General features: G+C 46.3%; 2 protein-coding genes across 4 annotated transcripts; one reads left to right on the top strand and one right to left on the bottom strand.

Annotated features, from left to right (window-relative positions):
* The first annotated feature begins 623 nt into the window (after positions 1-623).
* SMIM22 (small integral membrane protein 22) lies at positions 624-3,144 on the top strand. 2 transcript variants are annotated; one of them, XM_081840374.1, is made up of 5 exons: positions 655-754; positions 889-969; positions 1,368-1,544; positions 2,299-2,375; positions 2,887-3,144. In XM_081840374.1, the coding sequence occupies exons 3-5, from the start codon at positions 1,409-1,411 to the stop codon at positions 2,932-2,934; spliced, it is 261 nt and encodes an 86-aa protein (XP_081696500.1). In that variant the 5' UTR covers positions 655-754; positions 889-969; positions 1,368-1,408; the 3' UTR covers positions 2,935-3,144. The 2 variants fall into 2 exon arrangements, with proteins under 2 accessions (XP_081696501.1, XP_081696500.1); XM_081840375.1 differs by lacking the exon at positions 889-969 and having other exon boundaries at positions 624-754.
* A 1,589-nt stretch (positions 3,145-4,733) lies between these two features.
* ROGDI (rogdi atypical leucine zipper) lies at positions 4,734-22,863 on the bottom strand. 2 transcript variants are annotated; one of them, XM_081840368.1, is made up of 11 exons: positions 22,633-22,845; positions 17,326-17,397; positions 16,140-16,222; positions 13,803-13,857; positions 10,659-10,739; positions 10,436-10,531; positions 9,177-9,275; positions 7,423-7,536; positions 6,661-6,710; positions 6,253-6,379; positions 4,734-5,576 (listed from the first exon to the last, which is right to left on the bottom strand). In XM_081840368.1, exons 1-11 carry the CDS (start codon positions 22,675-22,677, stop codon positions 5,535-5,537), a joined length of 864 nt encoding a protein of 287 aa, XP_081696494.1. In that variant the 5' UTR covers positions 22,678-22,845; the 3' UTR covers positions 4,734-5,534. The 2 variants fall into 2 exon arrangements, with proteins under 2 accessions (XP_081696494.1, XP_081696493.1); XM_081840367.1 differs by lacking the exon at positions 4,734-5,576 and having other exon boundaries at positions 5,583-6,379; positions 22,633-22,863.
* Between the last annotated feature and the right edge of the window lie 270 nt (positions 22,864-23,133).

The raw sequence follows: 23,133 nt of genomic DNA, 5'->3' as shown, positions 1-23,133 counted from the left end.
AGCCTATTCTCACAGTGGGCAACCAGATGCCTGTGAGAAAACTGCAAGCAGGATTCGAATACAAGATCACTCTCCTCTCCTGTGGTCTTCAGAAACTGGTATTCAGAAGCATTACTGCATCTCAACCGTGGAGGCAGACAGTAGTCATCATGGCTTGTAGCCACTGTCCTCACAGGGCTCTTGAGAATATCAGTCAGTGTTTGAAATTTGCACTTCTCCAAAATTTGCAATGCAATTCCCCAGCCACGCAACATCTGCAAAAGATGCATATATTAGGGTAAAGTGTGAAAAAACTCATGTATTTAGTGAAAGTAAGAAATACATTATGCAAGCGGGAATTTTGCTCTGCAAAAATGTACAGATCAGCCAAGACTGTGTGCAAAAAATATGAATATGGAAAGAAATTCACAATAAAATACTGATGAATTTTCATCTGGCCTTTTTCTTTTAAAAGCAAACTGATGTGGAAATGTGGAGAAGCGAACCTAAGTTTGGAAAAGTCAAAAAACAGAAACAGGTACTGGCCTATGTGAATTAGGTTGGTTTGTCTTTAAATGCAAACTAATTCTAATTTCTCCCTCATCCCCTACCTAGGCTAGAGAAGAGGATGTGTTTGCTATTTGTTTGAGCTCAGGTGGCTGCAGTTTAACTACCAGACTGGGCACTTGCTGAAACAGGAACAAGGAAGTGAAAGTGGGTGGCACACCTACTGAAAACCAGGGAGCAGCAAAACCTCACGAAGGAATACCTGCAGGTAACAATATATAGTTTTGTCACTTGTCATTTAAGCAGTTGATTTTCTAGGTTTCGTGTTGGTCACTTTGAGGAAGCCACTTCCTAATTTTGTTTTACTTCTCTAAGCCAAGTTAATCTCCTTCCTCTGCTCAGTTTTGTGGGTGGTTCTTGAGACCTGGCAGATCCTAGGAAGGAAAGTAGAACAAGGAAGCATCTGAGAGGGCCGAACAGAAGGTAAGGGGCACAGCACTGTTCCAGGTGCCAGAGGCTTGGTGATCTGGAGTTGCTTATTTTTGCTGCACCCTGAAAACTGCAAAAAATGAGTGTTTGAGAACCATTCTTTTGGCCTGACTGGCAAACCAGCAATTGGCCAGGTTACCAGTATCGGAGTCTGAAATGCTAACACAATCCAGCCAGGGGCAGCTTCAGGTTTGAGAAATGGGATGCGGGTGGTGCTGTGGTCTAAACCACTGAGCCTCTTGGGCTTGCTGATTGGAAGGTCGGTGGTTCGAATCCCCGCAAGAGAGTGAGCTCCCGTTGCTGTGTCAGCTCCTGTCAACCTAGCACTTTGAAAGCACGCCAGTACCAATGAGCTATATGCCTTCCCTTATCTTCTTTTTCTCTATCTGCAGATAAAACAGAACATCAGAAAGGAGGCTACAGACGACCAAGTATGGCTTCCTCAGGGAAAGATTTTGGCCAAGAGCTAAGTGATCAAGTCCATGATGTACTGAACCGACTGGAAAGCAAGCAGATGTTCCAGACTGCCTGGGACATTGCGGCATTTGTCATTTTCTTTTCTTTCATTGGTAAGTCGGAGGGTGTGGCGGGGAATGAGAAAAAAACAAAAAACCAATTGCCTTTCACAGCTGATATTGTTTTTTCTCTAGACCTTGAGCCTTGTCCCTTGAGGATTTGGACAGATCGCTATGGCTCAAGTTGCTTTGGTTGTTGATGCAGAAAATCCAAATGGCCCCATCCCATAGTGGTGCAAAAAATATAGATTATATTTGGAAGAAACTGAATTTTAAATACGGTAACTAAAGCAGCCTTGCTGAAGCTAAGCAGGTCAGGGTTTAAGCAGTGCCTAGAGCTGGGAGCCTCCTCAATGTCTCTTTGAGCTCCATGAAAGGTGGGATATACATTACTAAAGTTGTCTCCACTGAACCATTTAACAGTACTGTAAAATGTGTGTCCTAGGATAGGCTACAGCTTTTATTTGTGGGCTGCCCCCCCTTTTCTAGACAGGGAACTCAGAAACTGATGCATCCAAGCTATTCCATCACCTCTGCTGAGAGCAGCTCCCTTTGATTCTTCCTCGGATTATCTAGTGGCAGCCATTCTATCAGGCTGCTTCCATCTCAGTTGGTCATTATAACTTTTAAGAACTGGTGCCTGAGCTTTTCCCCTCGCTCCTCCCCTCTTTTTCCTCAAGTGCCATGTATTTTAGATTGCAAGCCAGACAACAGGGGCAGATGATCTTTGTGAGCTGCACCAGCAGCCTATTTTGGCTGAAGAGCATGGAAGAAAACGCTTTAAACAACAATTCTTTCTGTCTTCCAGGTGTGGTTCTCTTCATGGCCCTCATTGTTCTTATCCGCTGCTTTTGTTGTTGCTGTGATTGCGATTCATATGAGAAGGTGAACATTTTCTGGCATTATATTCCCACACCTAGAGCAGGGATCCTCAATTTTTTCGGGGTACCTGGGAGCACATTTGGAAATCTAATTAATTATCATGGGCACCACAATAAACCCATTTCAGAGAGGAAAACCTGGTGATGCTCATAACTCCCCCCCCAAAAAAAACCACCCTACACCCCCTGAAACAAATGAAGAGGTGAAAGAGGCGATATTTCCCCAAAAACAGGTATCCCCCCCACCAAATTCCTTTTTTTAAAAAAATTGTTTTGAAAAAATGAGCAGGGGAGCATATGAGGTCATCATGATCTTGGGATGTGAGAAAAGGGTAATATGGCATTAACAGATCACTTATGGCATTAACAGATCACTTGGGCTAGAAGCAGATCCGGGCTCAAATACACAGCATAGCACTGTAGGCTGCATTCACACAAACAGGGGCAATGTGCATTCCACACCTTGGCCATGGTTTACTGCTTGAGATTCTAAAACCTTGCTTTCCTGTACACAGGTCCCCAGAAAAAAGGCTGGCATTGAAAACCCAGGCATGGAGCTGTAGTTTTGCAATGACTGATCACCTAAGCAACCAGGAAGAGGACCAAATGTTTGTGCTTTTACTGGATTTTCTCATCTGCACAGGAATTAACTGTAAATTGGACCTTGCCTGGGCAGGCATGTATGATTAGGGAGGGACTGGAGGCCAGATGCACCAATTGTGACAATACTTAGCCCACATCTGATTGCATATTAAACTGAATAGTCAAACCCATTCCCTACGGTTCGGTATCTTCTGCTTATTGATCACTGGAGAGAAGATCACAAGGCAACCAACTCCTCTCCCAGTTGGTTTTTTAAGCCATCTAGCTTGTGTTTCATTAAAGGAGGGGCAGATCAAGATCAGCTAATTGGGTTTTCTGGCTGACTCACATAAAGCCATAGTAGAAAACATAGTAGAAAAGGGATAACTCTCAACAACCATCACAGGGCATGGGTGAATGCTCTTTTCTTGTGTAGATCAAGATGCTGCATACTAATGGCAGATCTGCTGTTTCCTCTCCACCCCCCTGCACCCCCTTATACTATTTCTCACCCATGAATACTTTGGCCAACTGAGAAACCTACACTTCATGTGTCTGGAGAAATGTGCTCTAGTCCACAAAAGATTACACCACAATTACATCGGTTAGCTGTCAACGCGCTGTGATGAAATTTCCTTATTTTGCTGTAAAATGGAGCCTGAATCAGTGTGAAGCCTTTATCCTCCTGGTTTCTTACAGTCAACTGCTAATTGCAGTAATAAAGTCACATGGCTATGATGGGGCAAGCAGCAAGAGAAGCGTTGCTGTTCAAGGTTCAGTAGGTTCTAAGGAATGTGCTTTTTGGATGTTGCAGTGAACACATGAATGCCTCCTAATTAGTGTAGTATAGAAGTTGCATTCTGGGTCATCTTGATTTTGAACTGGGCTCTGTAGACTTGCCCTACAAACCATCAGCAGAGGGAGCCCCCTTGATTATTTCACTGTCCTGAGAGATTTCAGGGCAGCCCTTAAGCCAGGGCAGTCCAATGTGTAGCCAAAAGGCTGCATGCAGCCTCGTTGCCTTTTTGGGTGGTCCTCAACAATATTTGAGCCCCCCACCAAAAAAACCCACCTGCCTTCCCAAAGTAGGGTAAGGGAGGCATAGGGCTTTGGGAAGGAGATGTGGGGGCTCTGGCAGTATCCTAGAGTCCTGCTTTCCAAAGCTTAGTTACTGCTTTCCCAGCTTTGAGGAGACACGATGACTCTAGGACTCTTGCCAGAGCCTTGTGTCTCCTTCCCAAAGCCCGGCACCTCACTTAGCCAGCTCTGGGAAGGCAGAGCGAGGGTGGTGTGTGTGTGTGTGTGTGTGTGTGTGTGTGTGTGTGTGTGTTCAGCTTTTGCTCTTGCTTCCCTCTTCCCCATGTAATGAAGCAGAGTGCAGCCCATGGGTTCTGTGTCAAAGTACTGCAGCCCACTTGGGCCACCCTGCCCTAAGCCATGTCATTCCCCGCTACAAAAGTGCAACTGACAACTTCATTGTATAGTTTTTGTCATATGCTGAAGATACACCTCTTTGCCCTGGCCTTTTGAGATTTTTAGCAGTAGAGATTTTTAGGATCCTTGCTATTCATCTGATTGAAATATTAAAATTAGTTTAAAACAATTAGCATTCTACATGGTTGAAACCTGTTCTGGTGAAGGGCTGTTAAGCAATTTAATAATTAACAACAGGCAGAGTCGAGGCATCCTGCATCAACTTAAGACATTTCGACTAACTCCCTCCTATGCATCATTGGGGTCTCCTTCGAAACATAGGTTTGCAACTTCAGCCACACAGCACAACGGTCAGGGATTTTTATTTAACGACAACAGCAGACCAGTTCAAGGAATGATTCGTTCAAGTTTAGCAGCAACCGACCACTCTGCCACCAAGACAAACATGCATGGTTTGCATTGCTTAGTGGTAGACGGGCATAGCGATGGCTCAATGGAAGACATGATGGAGGTGGTGCCTCTGGCTTCCCACCAAAAGAACATTGTTTCCGACGCCACTGGGGTTAAATTGTAGAGATGAATCTTCCACATTGGCGCAAGAGATTTGGTGGTGGTGATGGAAGGGACAGCAAACCAAAAATATGACGAGGAAGGAATGGCTCTTTGTGGCCCACCACACACACCAAGTTGGTCCCTCTTGTCATCCCTCCATAACAGTCCAGCCCTGGCTTCATTTTCCCTGTTCACAATCACACCTTTTCCTCTAATGAAGGGAAAAGGGGAGCCTGTGGCCCTCCAAGTCTTGCTAGACTTCAGCTCCCACCAGTCCCAGCCAGCATGGCCAGGGGTTCAGGGACAATGGGAGTTGCAGTCCTGTGACATTTGGAGAGCCCATTCCCTGTGCTAGAGGGTTGGGATTTGACTAGTGTTCACCAGCTTGGAAAGGAATAGGTGTACTTCTAAAGTGCTAATAAATAATGATATTCGACACATGAGGATGCCAACACTGGGCATGGTGCCTACCCAGCTGCCACCATGAACAGTGGGATCCAGTAAATCTTCACACATAGACAGCTTATACAATGATTTCCTCCCGGGAAGAGAGAGAGTGGCTGAAATTGCAAATGGACCACTGTTTGAGGCAGGATCAGTAGAGCTTGTAGTTCCAGTAGCCAGAAAACACAGAGATCTGGAAAATAAGAGGGGGAGAGGTTGTCAGAAGCCGCATCATGCTCATGCTCAAGACATCTGTTTGGGAACCCCCAAGCTAAGGTTTCCCACCCCTGCTGTAAAAAGCTAATTGGTGTGGAATCCAAGAATGAGCAGGAAGTGGGGATCCTTAATTCAAATCTCACTTTTGTCACAAGCTTAGAGGTTCTCTAAGTGTCCACATCCCACCCTCCCAAATCTGAAATATGGGGATAATATCAACCTACCATGACAGGGCTGTTGGTTCATTTTTCCATTGCATTTTACTTGAAATAGACTTAGCTGTAGCAGTCTAAATGCTCTAAATGTGCTATATTATTGCTAAGGGTTACTTACATCAGCAGGACATATGCTTTTAAGTTTCATACAATCCAACGCTATTTGCCTTGCCCCCAGTGTGTCTCCTTTTTCTGCATCAGATACAGAACTAACACTTCACTAAGTATACCAGAAGTAGTCAACGTGGTGCCCTCCACATGCCCACTCAGCCCCAGCTAGCATAGTTAATGGTCAGAGATGACGGCAGTCCAGCAGCTTCTGCAGGGCATCACACTGGCTGTCGCTGAAAAATACTTTCAACATCCAGCAGCCTCCCCTGGACCCCAAAAGCAAGGAATGCCCTTTGCCAACCACGTTCTCTCTTTCCACCACCCAACCTTGTCCTTCAGCTGCTGGCACAGCTGCAAGGAGACGGTGAAAAAAACGAGGGCGTCATTCAGCCAGGGCACGACACACTCCACTTTGTGGACATGGTTCACTTCATATCTTTGGTTGTTGAACTCACTGCAGAGAGAGAGAGAGAGAGAGAGAGAGAGAGAGAGAGAGAGAGAGAGTTAGTTAGTTAGTTAGTTAGTTAGTTAGTTAGTTAGTTAGTTGCTAGGGGCAGGGAGGTTACACAGACAAGATTCCACCCTGTTCCCTCAGGCCTTCTTTACCATAGTGTGATGGTATTTATTCATTTATTTTATTAAATGTGTATACCACCCTATACCCGCAGGTCTCAACATAAAATCACAATATAAAATCACAAAATACACAATTAAAACAAAAACAACCCAACTTACAACATGGCCCCTGGGTTGTGTAGTATGGACCCTCCAGCCGGTCTGAAGTTCTGGGGGAGGAAATAAAAAATTACCACCCATGGATTTTCAAAGAAGGAAACAGTTGTTCTGTGTAGACTCCACAAGCTTTCTTTATTATAGAGGCAATGTGAATAGTGTACTTACAGTCTCAATATTTTTTCTGCTTCCTTGACATCTGTTGTCATTTCCTGACTCTTAGAGAGATATGGTGTTGCCTTCAACTAAGTTCTACCCAAGAGTAAATCCACTGAAAGTAATGGGTATGACTAATTCAGGTCCATTCATTTCAACAGCTCTACTCTGAGTAGAACTTGCTCAGATACAACCCACAAACATTTACCCAGCTAGTCAGAGCTTGTGCAATAGTCTTTCACAACACCCCCTTGAAGTAGTGATAGTAAATACAAAGGAGAAAGATGTTAAGCTTCTGCTTCTGGACCTCATCTACAGTTTTGCCACAACTATCACCACTGAAGATCCACCAACACATTTAAAATCAAGGAGCTTGGTCGGACCTACAAATGGCTTATGACCCTCAGCTATATTAACCACAATATTTCACCTTTGTTAAGATTTGGAACCAATGCTCTAACGCTGACCTTCTCCCCAAGTGGTAAGGGATATCTCCTGTGTAGGATTACAGTAGAGTAGACCCCTGCCCTGGAAGCGAGCTGGGGGTTACGCTCTATTTATTTATATTTTAGGAGATTTATAAACAGCCCTTCAGCATCTTCCCGGTACCTTTGTAGAACTGGGTTGCAGAGCATGCAGCTGATAGACAGTCAAGCAGAGCTTATTCAGGTTGATGTAGAAATTGACAAGGATGTCTGGAGGCAGAGCAGGAGTGAACATTTTCTGCGGGGAAAGCAAAACCAGTGTATCATTAAGGTCCTTCATTTCTTAACCATTGAAAATACCAGGACTGTGAACAAGTATCCCTCGAGGACAGTAGTCTTCATTTTTTTTCTGACCTTTAAATCAAACATGCATTTGGGGACCCATTCCTTGACTTTTTACAATGTATTTCTATGGTGGTGGCGCAGCTGTTATGATCCACCTTAGATCAGATCGTGATTTGGTTGTGGGTTCCAGCTCACCAATTAAGACCAATGCTAGGACAAAGATTCTCAGAGTGTAAAGCAGGTCTCCCTAGAGGGGCCTGAAGTACTGTCAGGAGAAGAAAACATTCCCCTTTAGGCCCTGTCACTCAATCACAGGGACAGGAGAGAAACGGAACACCCAGCAGCGGAGCATATACCCGTGCTGCCCAGGGCGGGCACGCTCCCAAGGGAGGCGGGGCACAGAGGGTGCCCTCCCAGGCACGGAATAGCCGCTCGGGTGCACAGAGCAGCATGCACACCCTGCAGCTGGGGATGGAGCAAGCCGCCTACCTGTGACTCCCAAACCTCCCCCAGCTGTCAAAACGAAGGGGGAAGGGAATGCCGCCGACAAAGTGGCACAGCTCTCCCACTTCCCCCGACGGCTCGGGGTAGGCTTGAGAGTTATGGGCAGGCAGTGCACCAAATGTCACCCCCCCCCTCAGCGAAGACACCCGGGGTGTTCCGTCCCCACCGCATCCTCTTTCCTCCACCCCTGGGAATACCAACCCACCGTTTTACAACCATTGCATCACTGCTGCAAAGATGGTGATGAATATTTTTTCTATTCTGAAAGTCCCAGTCTCTCAACTGGGCAAATACAAATTGGCAGACTGGGCCAAGCCCACTGGCCCACCTGCATCAACATCTTTGGTGTCAACACTGACAGGCTGGCGCTCCCTGACCTAAAGATTTCAGGCGTTAAACAAAGAGCAACGCATCAGGGGCCACATGTTAATTTTAATGAGAGTCAGAAACATCCAGTTCACCAAAACTGCTGAGCTCCCAAGGGCAAAGAGTCCCTCTGCTCCTATTTGTAACAGTTCTTTTCTGATCACATGCAGTCACAGGAAACTGTGTGAGCAAAATCTGTCTGCTGCAGCATGCCAGGAGCCCCCGTCTAGCAGCAGCCACCAGCTCTTTGGGGGGTGGGAAACCTCAGAAGGGCCCACTGCACCTGTCTCCCCCATTGCCAACACTGAACAATTTACCACATCATGTAAAGCATTACTAGGGAATGGATTTGGTTTCCCTGAGCCTGCATATTGCAAGCAACATTCTAGTCCTCATGGATGTGCAATTTAAAAAAAAAAATGTCCAGGAAATTCTCAAAGCTCAGGAGACAAAGGCAACTTTGTAGGTAGGACTTTCAGAGTTTAGAAGGATGGAAGCCAAGGTGGGAGGATGGCTACTACTTCCACTTCTTGACTTCTGTAGACTTGCTGTTGCCACTAACTTAAAACCTAAGCCATTCACACAGTACAGCAGGCTTAATGCACGTATACACAAAGCTGGACTTTTCTTAGAGCACAACTAAGATTACTCTTAACAGAGATTTGAGTGGGCTGGAGCAGGTGTGTGCTTATCCCTTCCTGAGAGACTGACAAAGGCAGTTACCGTAACACCACTAGAGGCGATTTCTGGCAGAGTCAAAGTAGCTGGAGTGGTGAGCCGATTCCGAGCTCTTGTCAACTGCAGCATCACTGCATCCATCAACTGGTGTGGAGAGAGGAGGAGGAAGGCAGAGAGAGAAACCCGCAATTTTATTTAGAGATGTGGCTGAAAAGTCTTAGTCATATGACGTTCCTCCAAAATGGCTTTCAGTGTATCAAGAACCAAGCGTAACCCTGGCCTCTCAGGTACCCCGGAGCTTTCTTCGTGTGCACAAATCATAATTGATGCGTAGGGTCCATCAGAAACATTTCGTTTGAGTTTTAGCAAGAAACTGCCCCCAAAACAAACTGCCTTCCTGGATTAGGTCAAAGGTCCCTCTAATCTCCCTGACACCAACTGCCCCGTGAGCAGGACCCCAGGAGAAGGTGGGAAGGAGGCGAAGACCACACCAAGGCCTGCTCTAGCTGGACTATCACCCTTCTTTCCCCTGATGATTCTACCACCAATTGCCCTGTGGGAAGGATCCTGATGACTTTATGTGTGGATATCGTTCACTGAGGTTTTGGAAAATGTGGGCTTCTAAACAGCCTTAGAATAATTTGCATTCTGAAAGGTGGGACTGAAAAATGGTATCAATAAATAAAGTCCAGTATTCAATTAACAGCTATGGACAGCCAGGATTCTTACAAGCCAGATATCTTACCTCTGAGCATGGAGGCTCTATTTCCTATCTAATATATCTAAGCCAATGGTCATCATTACACCTTCTATATTAATATCCCATTACACACGTCTGAAATCTCTTGTGACCTACATGGAAAGGAAGAAAAACCCTTCTGTGTAAGGGTAAGTTATGCCTCTGAATACTGGATGGCTGTTGCCTTCATGCCCCGCTTCTCGGCATCTCTGAGTCATTTAACTGGAGATGAGGTGGGCATTTGGCCTGATCCAGCAAGGCCTTTTAAAGTTCTGCTGGTTGCATACTAAGCCAGAGCAGTAGTGCCGCCTAGCCCAGTGCTGTCTGTTCTGGGAGCAGCTCTCCAAAGTCCCAGGTAGATTTCCTTCCCTGTTCTATGACCATTTGCCCTTTAACAAGAGATGCAAAGGACAGAATCTGGGACCAGACACATGCTAACCATGTGTCCCGTCAGGGCCATCAAGCCACAGCTCTGTCCCACAATTGTTCCAGTTGCAGGTGAAGTGTTCGCTCATCTGGAAAAGTGACTGTCCCCAAGGAGAACGGAAGCAAGCACAATTCTCACCTTGAGGACCTCACATCCTGTCTTGAACTGGTAATTGGCGCCTCTGTTGGTAAGCAGGTAGATCGCTTGGTTGACATGATTCCTTGCATCCTGGATCTGAAAAAAGCACAAAGGGCAGCCCATCAGCATGCTGGGCCAAAGCAGGCAAAAAGAGTTTTGAACTTAGAAGCACACAAAATCTGCACAAATAAGATGCAAGAAGACGGGTTTGCAGTCATCATACCTGTTGGAGTTTCCATTGTTTATCATCCCGGAATGCAAAGTGTAGGAGCTGGTTATTCCTGGGCATTTTTAAGTTAATATCCTGAGAAACAGAGAAGGGTGATGAAGGGTGCATACACACAGCATACATTCATAGCAATTCCCTACTAATGAAAATCTAGCAGAGACTACTCTGACCCTCCCACCCTATTTCTGATTATTGAGGTCAGGATGCTGAGTCCTGGAAGTACTGTATCAGGTACTACATTTCTATAGGAGGAACAGCAAGCTGGAGAAAGCACCTTTTCTGAGAGGCAAAAAACATTATTCTGTTTGATGCCTATGTGGTATTAGGGCTTAGGATTGACAATCAGATAGCCCATTAATGGCCATTTTCAGCCCCACACTGGATGCATCTGCTAACCAGTAGTTGGTTAACTGGCTTGGGAAAGTCAACAGTGGCAGTCATTACGTCAGGTTGCAAAGAAAGGAAGAAGGGTTGTTTTGTCACCTCTATTGAGGAACCAGCTGCCTCAACTGTCACCTAGTGGCAGCTGTTCCATCAGGCCACCTGAATTGTTTCTATTCCAGCTAGCCCTTGGGAAGAATTGTAACTTTAAGAGCTGGGGATTGAGCTTCCTTTTCCCCTCCCTGTTCTTTTCCTCTTGTGTGTCATGTCTTTTATTGATCTTTCTATGCTGCTCGAGGCCTTTTTGGCCAAAGAGAGGGGTCAAATCATTTGAATTACTTGATGCCAAGCTCTGTGCCATACCTGGCTCACCTGAACCACTGCAGCAAAAACAAGCAAAGTCCTCAAATAACCAGTGGTCCAGGACCTTGACTTTCCAGGGGCCTCGGTAACATACTGAAACACTGTGCCTGGTTGAACAGTTAACAAACAACAGGGAGTAGAGAAAGATGCAACCCCCTCCTGGGTCAATCACTGAGAAGCCACAGTTTAGCAGGTAAGGAACTTGAGAAGCTGCAAGCTCTCAAATAAAAATTCTGTTTCAGGAATTACTGAAGCGGCACCTCCAGGTGCAATTGGGTCTGCAGATGCTTTTCCTAGCCCCAACAGGGCCCCCTCCCTACAGTTAAGCTTCAAATCAGTACTCTGTTGTAGCGAGTGGAACAGGTTGTAATATGTGCTTGATTGTGGTGGTGTGTGTATGTGTGGTGCCCGCAACAGTTTCTCCAGTTTGCAAATGTGCCCCAAAAGGTTGGTGAGCAGTGCTTCCCAAACTTGGGTCTCCAGCTGTTTTTGGACTACAACTACCATCCTCAGCTAGCAGGACCAGTGGCCAGGGATGATGGGAATTGGAGACCCAAGAATGAGAAACACTGATTTGGAGCATGCAGTAGTCCTACAGTTCATGGGACACACACACACACACACACACACAAAGTCAAATTCCTCTCTTGGATTTATTGTTACCCGTTGGGATTAGAGGCCATGTTTATCTGCATTGCAGCAATAGTGCAGTGAGGCTGAAAGAAGTTTGCTTAACCATCTGGAGAATCTACAACCAGGCCTCAATAACAATCCTAAGAGATCTGCATGGTATGTTGCCTGGCACTGATGGTGTGTTGGCTACATTGCTGACATGGAAACCAAAAGCAGCAGGTAACTGTTGTGCATGAGCAGCAATACGAGGGCAGGGGTTTCATGGTCCCTGCGGCCTTTGAAAGACAATTCAGCAAGGTAAATGGCAAAGGCTCATGTGAGCAAGTGATACCAGTCAGTTGGTTATTTATCTGATTATGGCAGAGGTGCATCTGTACCATACATTCACAGCATTCTTACACCACTTCAAACAGTTGCAGCTTCCCCCAAATAATTATGAGAGTTGTAGTTTGTTAAGGGCACTGAGGGCTGTTAGGACAGTGTTTCCCAACCGGTGTTCCGCGGCACACTAGTGTGCCGCAAGACGTTGCCTGGTGTGCCGTGGGAGGGAGGCGGGCGAGTCCGGCGGCGAGAGGCGGGGCGGCGGCGGCGGCGAGCACACGCGGGGCGGCGAGCGAGCTCCCTCCCAAATCCCATCGCCGCTCGCTTCGGCCGGCCGCCCCGTGCCGCCGCCCCAAGCCTCGCGCGCCCAGCGGGAGCTCCTGCCGGGCGCGCAAGGCTTGCAGACACTCGCCCGAAGCACGGGGAGCCCTCCGGAGGGCTCCGCGTGCTTCGGGCAACAGGCTGCCGCCCCAAGCCTTGCGCGCCTGGCGGGAGCTCCTGCCGGGCGCGCAAGGCTTGCAGACACTCGCCCGAAGCACGGGGAGCCCTCCGGAGGGCTCTCTGTGCTTCGGGCAACAGGCTGCCGCCCCAAGCCTTGCGCGCTGGGCGGGAGCTCCCGCCGGGCGCGCAAGCCTTGCAGACACTCGCCCGAAGCACGGGGAGCCCTCCGGAGGGCTCCCTGTGCTTCGGGCAACAGGCTGCCGCCCCAAGCCTTGCGCGCTGGGCGGGAGCTCCTGCCGGGCGCGCAAGGCTTGCGGACAGCTTCCTGAAGCCTGGAGAGCAAGAGGGGTCAGTGCGCACCGATGCCTCTTGCTCTCCAGGCTTCAGCGAAAGCCTGCATTCGCCCCATAGGACGCACACACATTTCCCCTTTATTTTTGGAGGGGAAAAAGTGCGTCCTATGGGGCGAAAAATACGGTACTTTCTTTGTGTTTATTTGATGCCTATTAAAGAGAGTTACTTTATATATAGTCAATATAGGCACAGAGTTAATTTTTTAAACATTTTCTAATGGTGGTGTGCCTCGAGATTTTTTTCATGAAACAAGTGTGCCTTTGCCCAAAAAAGGTTGGGAAACACTGTGTTAGGAGACGCCTCTATCCCCTTCTTAAGAGCTACAATTTCCAGAGTGGTTTAACAAACAACCTCTCTATCCAGGGTACTGTAACTCTGGGAGGGGACCAGGAGTATTCTAACAAATCTCAGCACCCTTAACAAACTACAGTTCCCAGGATTTTTGAGGAGAAGCCACAACTGTTTAAACTGCTGTAATAGTACTTAAATGTATAGTGACCCAAGTGAAAAATAAGCTGGAATTCCCCCAAGAGGAGATCTGCTGACATGCCAAGAGTGTTGGAAGGAGATGAGATTTTCCTGCCTGGCACCATCAGGGAGGTACCCACTCCCTACCACGTGAAACTTGCATGAGCAAATACTCACAGCCTGGCACAAGGCATCTCCCTGAAGTGTCAGGACTCCCTTCACCTGGTCAGTGCTGAAATAAAAGGCAGTGTTGTTAACATGGATAATAAAATGCATCTAATTCTCACGGGTGTTTGGGGATGTATATACACAAGCAAACACAAATGGTTCAAAGAGCAGGCCAGTGCTGTTCAGGGATTATATATTTACAGTTCTAACTTCCTCATTGGAAGCATCAGGAATAGACAGCATAAAGAAAGACTTGTGCTATTTTCTGGTTTTCTCTCAGTTGCTGACATACTGCAAACAGCCTCCTTGTATAATTGCGGAAAGTGTGATTGAGCAAAACAAACTCTGTTTGTTATTTAGACATGAATCGTCTTTGTTTCTGCAACAGGAATGTGACCATAAAATTGGGATTGGTTAAGGATCTGATGACAGGATGCACACTGCTCTCAATAAAGTACCAAGTATGGTGGGTCCTCTGTAGCAGTGCATCATCTTCAAATGTAAGCTGGGAAAAGGATTGGATGGATTCTGTGGACATTCAATCTGGTGGAGGAAGGGGTTCAGCTCCCTGCCCCCCAAAAAGAGCAGATTCATTGTTTATTAGGATGGGTATGCAATAAACTTTTACAATGTGATGGCAGGGCAATGTCTCTGTTCTATTTTTAAAAACTTTTATCATGCCAACATACCAAACAGTGGTAGAGACACAGATAACAGACCAGCTCTGCTTTGGCTTAACCCCAATTGACCTGGATGCAGCATCATTCTGGGGCATTTTGAAGGATGGAAAATATGGCAGCCACCAATAGTGATAACCATGTTTCCTTCCTCTAAAGTGTCCTAAAATGACACTGCATTCAAGTCATTCTGCAGCTACAAAAAAAGATGTTCAGGCTGCTGGAAGCAGAACTGTTCTGTTACAGGCAGCAGTGCTAACAAAAAAATGGTTAAAGAAGCTGCCCATCCACCCCTCACATTGCTTAAGTAAGAGGCCTCCATGATGGCAGCAAGTTTTTACTATGCATTACCCCTCATAATCAGAGAAATGGCCAGTTTGCGGTCTCTGAATAAGGGTTGTGAAATCTGGGAGGGGAGCATTTTGGCACAGCCCTACCTCAAAACTCAATGCTGTTATAGCTATTGGCAGAGGAAGAGCAGACAACAGCTAGAGGAAATGGGAGTTCTCTTCATCCCGCCCCCTCCCAGCCCATTTTTGAACATGTGCCTGAGCAGTGGGTTTAGAAGTGTCTATCCACCCACTTGGGCATTCAGCCCTTTATGGAAACAACGAGGCTGAAGACCAGAGCCAGGGAAGGGACACACATCTTTCTGACTGCTTTGCACCTTTCTAGTGGTCCCCTTTGAAGAATTTAAAGCACATCTTCTCCTATATAGCCCTGGGGCTTAAAAAAACAACAACAAAGCAAATAACTGCCTTTGTTATTTACACGTCTTAAGGTGTTGCAGTTCGGATTTACAATCTAAATAGAGTCGGGAAAATGAGATGGAGAGCGACAGATGGATCAGTAATGAAGGCAAGCACTGCAACATGAAATTAAAGTTTGGCTACCATTGGGAATGAGGACCAAGGGAGATAATAAACCTAAGGGTAAGCAGAAAAAGTGATTTTAAATCAGATGTTCGGAGGGAGACTTGACCCAGCATACAAGAGAGGAGGGGTATCTTGGGCCAGGATACAGGATGTAGCTCTCCACGCCCCTCTGTCCAGCGCCCTTGGGATTCTCCCCAGGCCACACCCCTCATTGTTTTGTACCCTCCTTGAGGGATTTTGTCTGGCCAGAATGTGATAATGCCTCTTGCTTGCCTGGATGGAGAGATGTGTATGTGGAAACTTCTGCATGGCTGGAATCTAGCCTACTGTACAGATCTGTGGCTCCACCCACTTTTGCATCTGGCACTGCCCACCATGAGCACAGGGCCCTTGGGCTGAAAAAGGTTCTAAGCTCCTAACATACACACTCAGAGAATACATTCCACACAAGGGGGAAAGGCAGCAAAGGAGAATGGATGGAGCTATTGAAGGGCAAGGATGAGAGGGATCATATCAGCTCCAACGTGTGCTTCTAATTTAAACTTAATTACACTGACAGAAGCTGAATAGTTTTCTAATCTTGACTCACAGAGGCTTCCTGAGATGCTGCCTGAGAAACAACTTTTGTCTGAGCCGCATGGTGTGGTGCGAAGTGGCGATGGAAGATCCCAGACTTGGCTCCCCCCTCACTGGCTGGACTTAGCCAAGTCCACTTTGCTTCCCCTCCCCTCTATAGCTGCTACAAGGAGACAACAGTTACAAATCATGTTGCCCATGAAGATCTCCATACGTACTTTGAACTACCCAGAATAAAGTTCTCTTGCTTGATGGGTCCCTCTGAACCGCTCACAGGCAATGTAAAGCGATGAGAAGCCTCCTGAGCAAGAAAGAAGCAGAGAAGAATGAGTGCCGGAGACACCAGCTGCCTCCCAAAGTTGTTTCTTCTTCTTCTTCTTCTTCTTCTTCTTCTTCTTCTTCTTCTTCTTTGGTTAGAAACTCAGAAAACTGGCAAGACCACTCTGCTTCACACAAAAATAAAACCAATGGTATAACCTACCTCCTGCCTCCACACTTCTCTATTGTTTTTAAATACTTTGAACAGATGCACCAGAGTTTCCTGTTTCTGGGAAATTTATTTCATCTCATGAACTTTAAGTACTTCACGGCTATCTATCTACACACACACTTCTTGACTCAGTTAAAAAACCCCACGAGTAATCTTCATTCATCCACCTGAACATACACAGCATAGCCGCCAAAAGCGGAAGTCTTTCAATCTCTCTCTGAAGTTGTAATTCTGATATCTGGACTGGGGGTGGGGTGAGAAGAGGACAAATCTGCAGTACACAATTTGGGTCCTTTTTAAATCTCTGCTACAAAGCTGGCCTGGCATTTGGCTCTTTGCTGGTGAAATTAGTGCATGGCCCTGGCTTGTCGCCATACTTGCATACAGTGGTACCTTGGGTTAAGAACTTAATTCATTCTGGAGGTCCGTTCTTAACCTGAGGTACCACTTTAGCTAATGGGGACTCCCGCTGCCGCCGTGCGATTTGTGTTCTCATCCTGAAGCAAAGTTCTTAACCTAAGGTACTATTTCTGGGTTAGTGGAGTCTGTAACCTGAAGCGTCTGTAACCTGAAGCATCTGTAACCCAAGGTACCACTGTATTCTGGTATCATCATAAGTAGAGACCAGCATTTGGCAACCTAGTACCCTCCAAATGTTTTCGACTACAACTCCCATCAGGTCCAGTCAGTACGATGCTGGCTGGGGCAGACAGGAGTTGTGCTCCAAAGCTTATGGAGAGCACTAATTTTTGCCAAAGGCTAATATACCTGAAGCAACCAAAACCCAGAACCCATAGCAAGTTTGAAATTGTTTTATAGTGGAACGAGAGGCCTGAGAGGTTGCTAGTATGCCCAGTAACTGCTTCAGACAAAGAAACACACAGTCGGAAGAAATATCATGTTTTGGTAAATACCTTCAGAATATCTTGCAGCTGGCGTAGGACAGCATGAACCTCCTCTCGTAAAAGCCACTTGAACTCCTCTTCCTGCAGGGAAAGAAAATACATATTAAAACCCCCTGCATTTATACTCCACATTTCTATAGTATGATTCACTGAGAACTTTCGAAAGATATTTAGTACTCCAGTGCTACTCTCCTCTTTGTTCCTCCACTCATAAAATCATTGACTTGTAGAGTTGGAAGGGACCTTAGGAATCATCTAGTCCAACCCCCTGCAATGCAGGAATATGCAGTTATCGCACGCGCGGATCGAACCTACAACTTTGGCGTTATCAGCACCAGCCTCTAACCAACTGAGCTATCCACTCACATCATCACACATAAATGAGTAAGTTCTGCTGAAACTATCCAAAGACATTTAGAATGCTTGTGATCATGCACTTTTAAAACTGAAGATCTTACCCAGGCAGCAAGCTATGCAAGTTAACCAGAACATTTTTATTTAACATTCTTGCCAGTTTCACATGATTTTATTTTGCCTAGAAACTACAGGGTTTTCATTCATATTCAAATCAACACAGAAGTAAAGAGTACACAGGCAATGGCAAAATTGCTTCCTCCTCTCCATTTCCCAAGCACAGAGGGGGATTTCACAAGCTCTTATTGAGTCAGCAAGGCATGGGGTGTCTCCTTAGTTTAGATGTATCAGGTTCTGCTCTGAGAGGGCAATGCCTCTGCTGTCCTGCTCTCTCTGCTGAGAAAAAGCCACTCTTTGTTAGCCCTACTCACATTAGAACTGATGGACAAGACTAAAACATGTCCATTAATTTCAATGGCTCTACCCTTTTTGTTGTTGTTGTTTTTACAGTTTTGTGATCAAAGTGCCACAATTCATAGCTTAGATTTTCTACTGCACAAATTGGGCCATACCGATAGAAATATTTGGAAATCCAACATTTACCTAAATCAGTGGTGTCCAAACTTTTTACAAAGAGGGCCAGATTTGATGAAGTGAAGGGCCGTGAGGGCCAACCAAAGGGCTAACCAAAGTTGTTAACCATTTTTTTAGGATTGAAGTTGTTGAGGGTTTTTTTGTGTGGATATAAACTGCCAACTGCCACAGGGGCCGGATTAAAGCAAGCTGCGGCCCGGATTAGGCTCCCGAAATGGACTTTGGACATGCCTGATCTAAATAAATCACCCCTGAGCCTTATAGTTGCAGAGACATGTATATATGGAGCTTCCAGCAAGGCTCAACTTTGAACTGAGCATGCCTCCTAGTCCCTTCCCCACAACTCACGGTCTTACCACCACTCCTCAGTTTATTGACCTGGTTCCCACTTTGACAAAACTGTGGAAACTCCGCCCCCAACATCTTTCCCTATCATGCAATGACATCTCAGTGTCTGTTCCCAAATAATTCTGGAAAGGTTTGGTTCAAAGGGGAAACCAACTATTCACAATGCTGACAACAATCCACGTGTTTACACAGGAGTGAATCCAAAAGCACCACATGGCTTCAGATAAACAGAAGCACTGCTGGATCCAGAAGGGGCGGTGGAGCCACAGTAAGACTAAATCCCCAAGGACACCTTGAACATTCTTCTCCAGCTGTTATGAACACAAACAAATTCTTTCAGAGTCTCTTGAACCTTGACAGCACCTACACAGCTTTAATAATTAACTTGCATCTATTTCTAAGACATTGTCTTCATTTACTTTTAAGGAGAAAGGCAAAGGGTAGGAGCCAAATCTTACCTCCCACCACCCAACCATGTTCTTTGGGGAACCTCTTAGGTCCAAACTCTTAGGTTACTCTTCATTTATGCATTTCTACTTGAATACAGATGTCTCCAGATCTTCTGCATTTAACAGCTGATCAGCACCATTGAGTGAAACCCGTAAAAGTGCCCATCTGATGCTGAGTTTGCTAGGAATACATTTCCCATGCTGGGCATGCACACAGGTTACTTGATGCAGAGTTCCACACCTGTACAGCAGTCTGTCATGTTGTACAGGTTAAAACTGTACTTCAAGTGTGGAAATGCACCATGAATCTCTCCCACTGGGTAAGGGTGAATCTGTTTAGCATCAAGGAGTTCACAAACAAACACAAAATGCTGCATGTAAACTGAATAACCTTTTGCCACTAAGACACATTACTCTAGGATGAAGCATTCCTTATGGTGTTGGAGACATTGTGTTAGTCAAATGAACACAGTGATATGAACTGAGAACATGCAGCATAGAGCTGTTGCTTGAACTAATGTTTAAACAATGCCCCAAGCAATCTGATTAAGGGCCAGAATAGCCTTACTGGCATCAGCAACACATGGGACCTAAACAAATAAATAAATGCTTTGTTTCAGGTCTCAAGTGATAAATGCTGCCAGATTAGATTTATGTATATTTAAGACTCTGGACAAACTTATAAAGCAGGGATGGGGAACCCCAGGCCTGTGGGGCCAATCTTTATTTGGCCCTCAGGAGGCCCTCCACCCCACATGCTCCTTGAGTGCTTTCGCCTAACTGAAATGTGTTCCTAAACTGTGATAACGCCTCTTTGCTTGCCTGTATGTGTGGAAAAGTTTGCATGGTGGAATGCAAGGTATGGCACAAAGGCATGATTCACACTTTCAAGGCCCACTTTTGCATCTAGCCCTATCCGCTGGAAAGGAATGCAACCCTCAGGCTGAAAAAGGTTCCCTACTCCTGCAGTAAAGTCTTCTATTGATGATAAAAGCAAAAGTAAGTATTCTGGCACCTTAATAGACTAACAAATTACTAAGGTATAAACTCTAGGCCTGTACAGTTGAAATCAACAATACTGTTGGTGGACCCTAGCAAACAGAACCATATGTGCTAAGTTTTCAAGTACTTTAGCCAACCGGCGCAGACATGTGTTTGGTGCCGAAAAAGCGCTAACAATGGTAACTAATGCAGCAGATGAAAACACTGTAGAGTTTGCAGATTCCTGAGAAACCTGAGGCATGTCTCCGACCCTCACAGCTCCAGTTAGGATCAAATCTATCAATCTTAATTTTCATCTGAAGCTGCAAAGCAACACACTGGCTATTCAGTGATACTCCACCCCCAACAATATACCTTCTTTTACAATACTATCCAAATAGCAAAGTGACAGACCTTGCTTCTAATTCAGACCTTTCAGCAACAGCTGTGAATGGCATTTAAGAATTCATGAAGGGAAAGCAGAAAACCACTGCACCATCCATGTGTCTTACAGAACCAACCAATGATGTTTCATTGTGCTAGAACTGAACTGTCAACATTTGTGGATGCAGGCTTAAAGTGCAGAACTATGAACACAAACAAACAGAGACTGACAAATTTAGAGAGGACCATTCCATCAACTCTCCCGGTCAATTCTTGTTAAGTAGACTCTCCACATCCAGAGGCAGTACATCTTTGGACACAATTACAGGAGATCCCAATCATGAAACCTTGCTTCTAGGCAGTGGCCTCTGGCTGGCAGTGATGGAGAGAAAATGCTGGACAAGAGGGGTTATTTGCTCAATTCAATAAGGAGAAGTTAATGTTGATGTTATTGCTACCTGCTTGGGGAATGCAAGGCAGAGTCTGGGAATATACATGCAGCAGAAGGAAGTGGTAAAGAATCCACAGATGGCAGGATGGACTGTACCTTTTTGGATTGTATGTGTGCAGGGAGTCGTTTTATTTAATGGTCCCATGTCTTAAAAAAAAATCATTGTAACTAGAACACTAGCACAGCAAGGATCAGGCTGGGCAAGAAGACTTGGCTCTGATGAAGAAGCATTTTAAGACATCAAAGAAGCTTTCAAAAAAGCAATGACTTTCACATCTTGCAGTGTAAAATGCTACAGTCATACTATCACCAGCTCAAAGGATAAGAGCATCTCTGCTGGTTTGGACAGAAGTCCACCTAGTCTAGCATCATTTCCAACATGTGTCAAACAGAGGCCTCTTGCAGCCCTTCCTGGATAGACTAGGAATCTAAATTGGGACCTTTTGTACTGAAAGCATATGCTCTGCTACTGAGCTACAACCCCTCCCTGCTCCATGCTTTTGCTCTGCCTAACCTACTTCAGAAGACCAAAGAAGCCTGTGGCACACTAAACCCTAAAAAATCATTATGACATCAGCTTGTGTGGACTGCAGTCCACCCCTCCTGTGTAACAGGCACACTTGCACACACACACGCGCACACACAATGTTTGGAGAAGAGAAGAAGAGTTTGGATTTGATATCCCGCTTTATCACTACCCGAAGGAGTCTCAAAGCGGCTAACATTCTGCTTTCCCTTCCTCCCCCACAACAAACACTCTGTGAGGTGAGTGGGGCTGAGAGATGCCAGAGAAGTGTGACTGGCCCAAGGTCACCCAGCAGCTGCAAGTAGAGGAGCGGGGAATCGAACCCGGTTCACCAGATTACGAGTCTACTGCTCTTAACCACTACACCACACTGGAGGAATCAGAGGGCAAGGAAATGCGGAAAAGACAAGTGCTAGAGACTCAACATCCTCTGGAAATCACAACCTCACAAGTATGCTGTAAGATAAAGTGGGGTCCCTTGCGGGAAGGAACTTTGCCCACCACCCTGAACTCCTTGAAGGAATTGTTAAGCGGGGTGCAAATCTTATCTAACATGAGTGGTTTTCAAATTGTGTCCTGGAGTTCCTTGGAAGTATAGCGGGTGATTTTATTCAGCAACAGTGAACAGATTGCCCCTGAAGACAGAATGCATCAATTCACAAACTCTTGGACTGGACTCTTTTAAATGAAGTTTAAATGTGCAGCTGAAACTCTCAGCCCAGTTTTTTTCCGGCAATTCATAGAAAGCAGGGGAAAGAACATCAACAGAGACTAGCTGCTGGATCAGGCCAATGGCCCATCTGGTCCACCATCCTGCTACCCTAGTGACCAAACAGATGCATCTATAGGGAAGCCCACAAGGAGGACCTGAGTGACAGCACTCTCTCTGTGCTGGCAACATATTTCAGGATGGTGATGACGACGACGATGATAAATATCATTATGAAATAAGGTAATTATAATTTCAGGGGAGGAGGCGGCGCCGGCTCCGCGATGCTGTGGAGTGACGTCACGCACCGCCGATGCCGGCGCGGGTGACGTCACGCACGGCCCCGCTCCACACCGAAGGGGTTGAGCCAGGCAGAGCCGCTGTTGGTCCCTCAGGGCTGAACAGAGGCGCCTCGGCTTCTCTCGGCCAAGTGGGAAGGAGACGCCGCCGCCGCCGCTGCCTCCGAAGCCAGCAGCAGCTACAACAGCCACGCGGCCGGACGCCCCAGCCGCTCTCTCACCAGTACAGCCCGCTCGGCCGCGCTCGCCAGCGCCGCCATCCTCATAGCCGCGCCGCCTCTCGTCCGCCAGACCCAGATCGATAACCGCCTCACGGAGATGCTCCACGGACCCGACCGCTTGACTTGAGGCGATGCGTGAAGCGCGGGCTCTTCCCGCCCCTTCGCTCCTTATTGGGCAGGAACTTCAAGAGGAGGCGTTCTTATTGGCCAGTTCTGAAAGGCCTTGCCTAGACGCCTCCGCGAGGCTCCACCCACGCCTCGGCTTTTAAATAACCCTAGAGATAGGCGGAGTTTACAACCACTTCCGGTTTGAACGTGTTTTTTTCTCTTTCTCGGTGCCTTTATATTTATCAATGCCAAATGGGTTTACCATAGAGATTGGTGCCAAGGGCTAGAGCGGCATCAATTTGCATTTTATTTTTTTGAGTGTGCCTACATCTATTTATTAATTGCATATTTTAGACACAAGTGGGCACACCCTGGTGCAGAATGCGGCGTAAA

Source organism: Podarcis erhardii (genome assembly GCF_964252035.2).
Source record: "Podarcis erhardii genome assembly, chromosome: 14".
Lineage (NCBI taxonomy): Eukaryota > Metazoa > Chordata > Lepidosauria > Squamata > Lacertidae > Podarcis > Podarcis erhardii.
The sequence above is the reverse complement of the archived record's forward strand: the minus strand, read 5'-3'. Positions and strand labels throughout refer to the sequence as shown.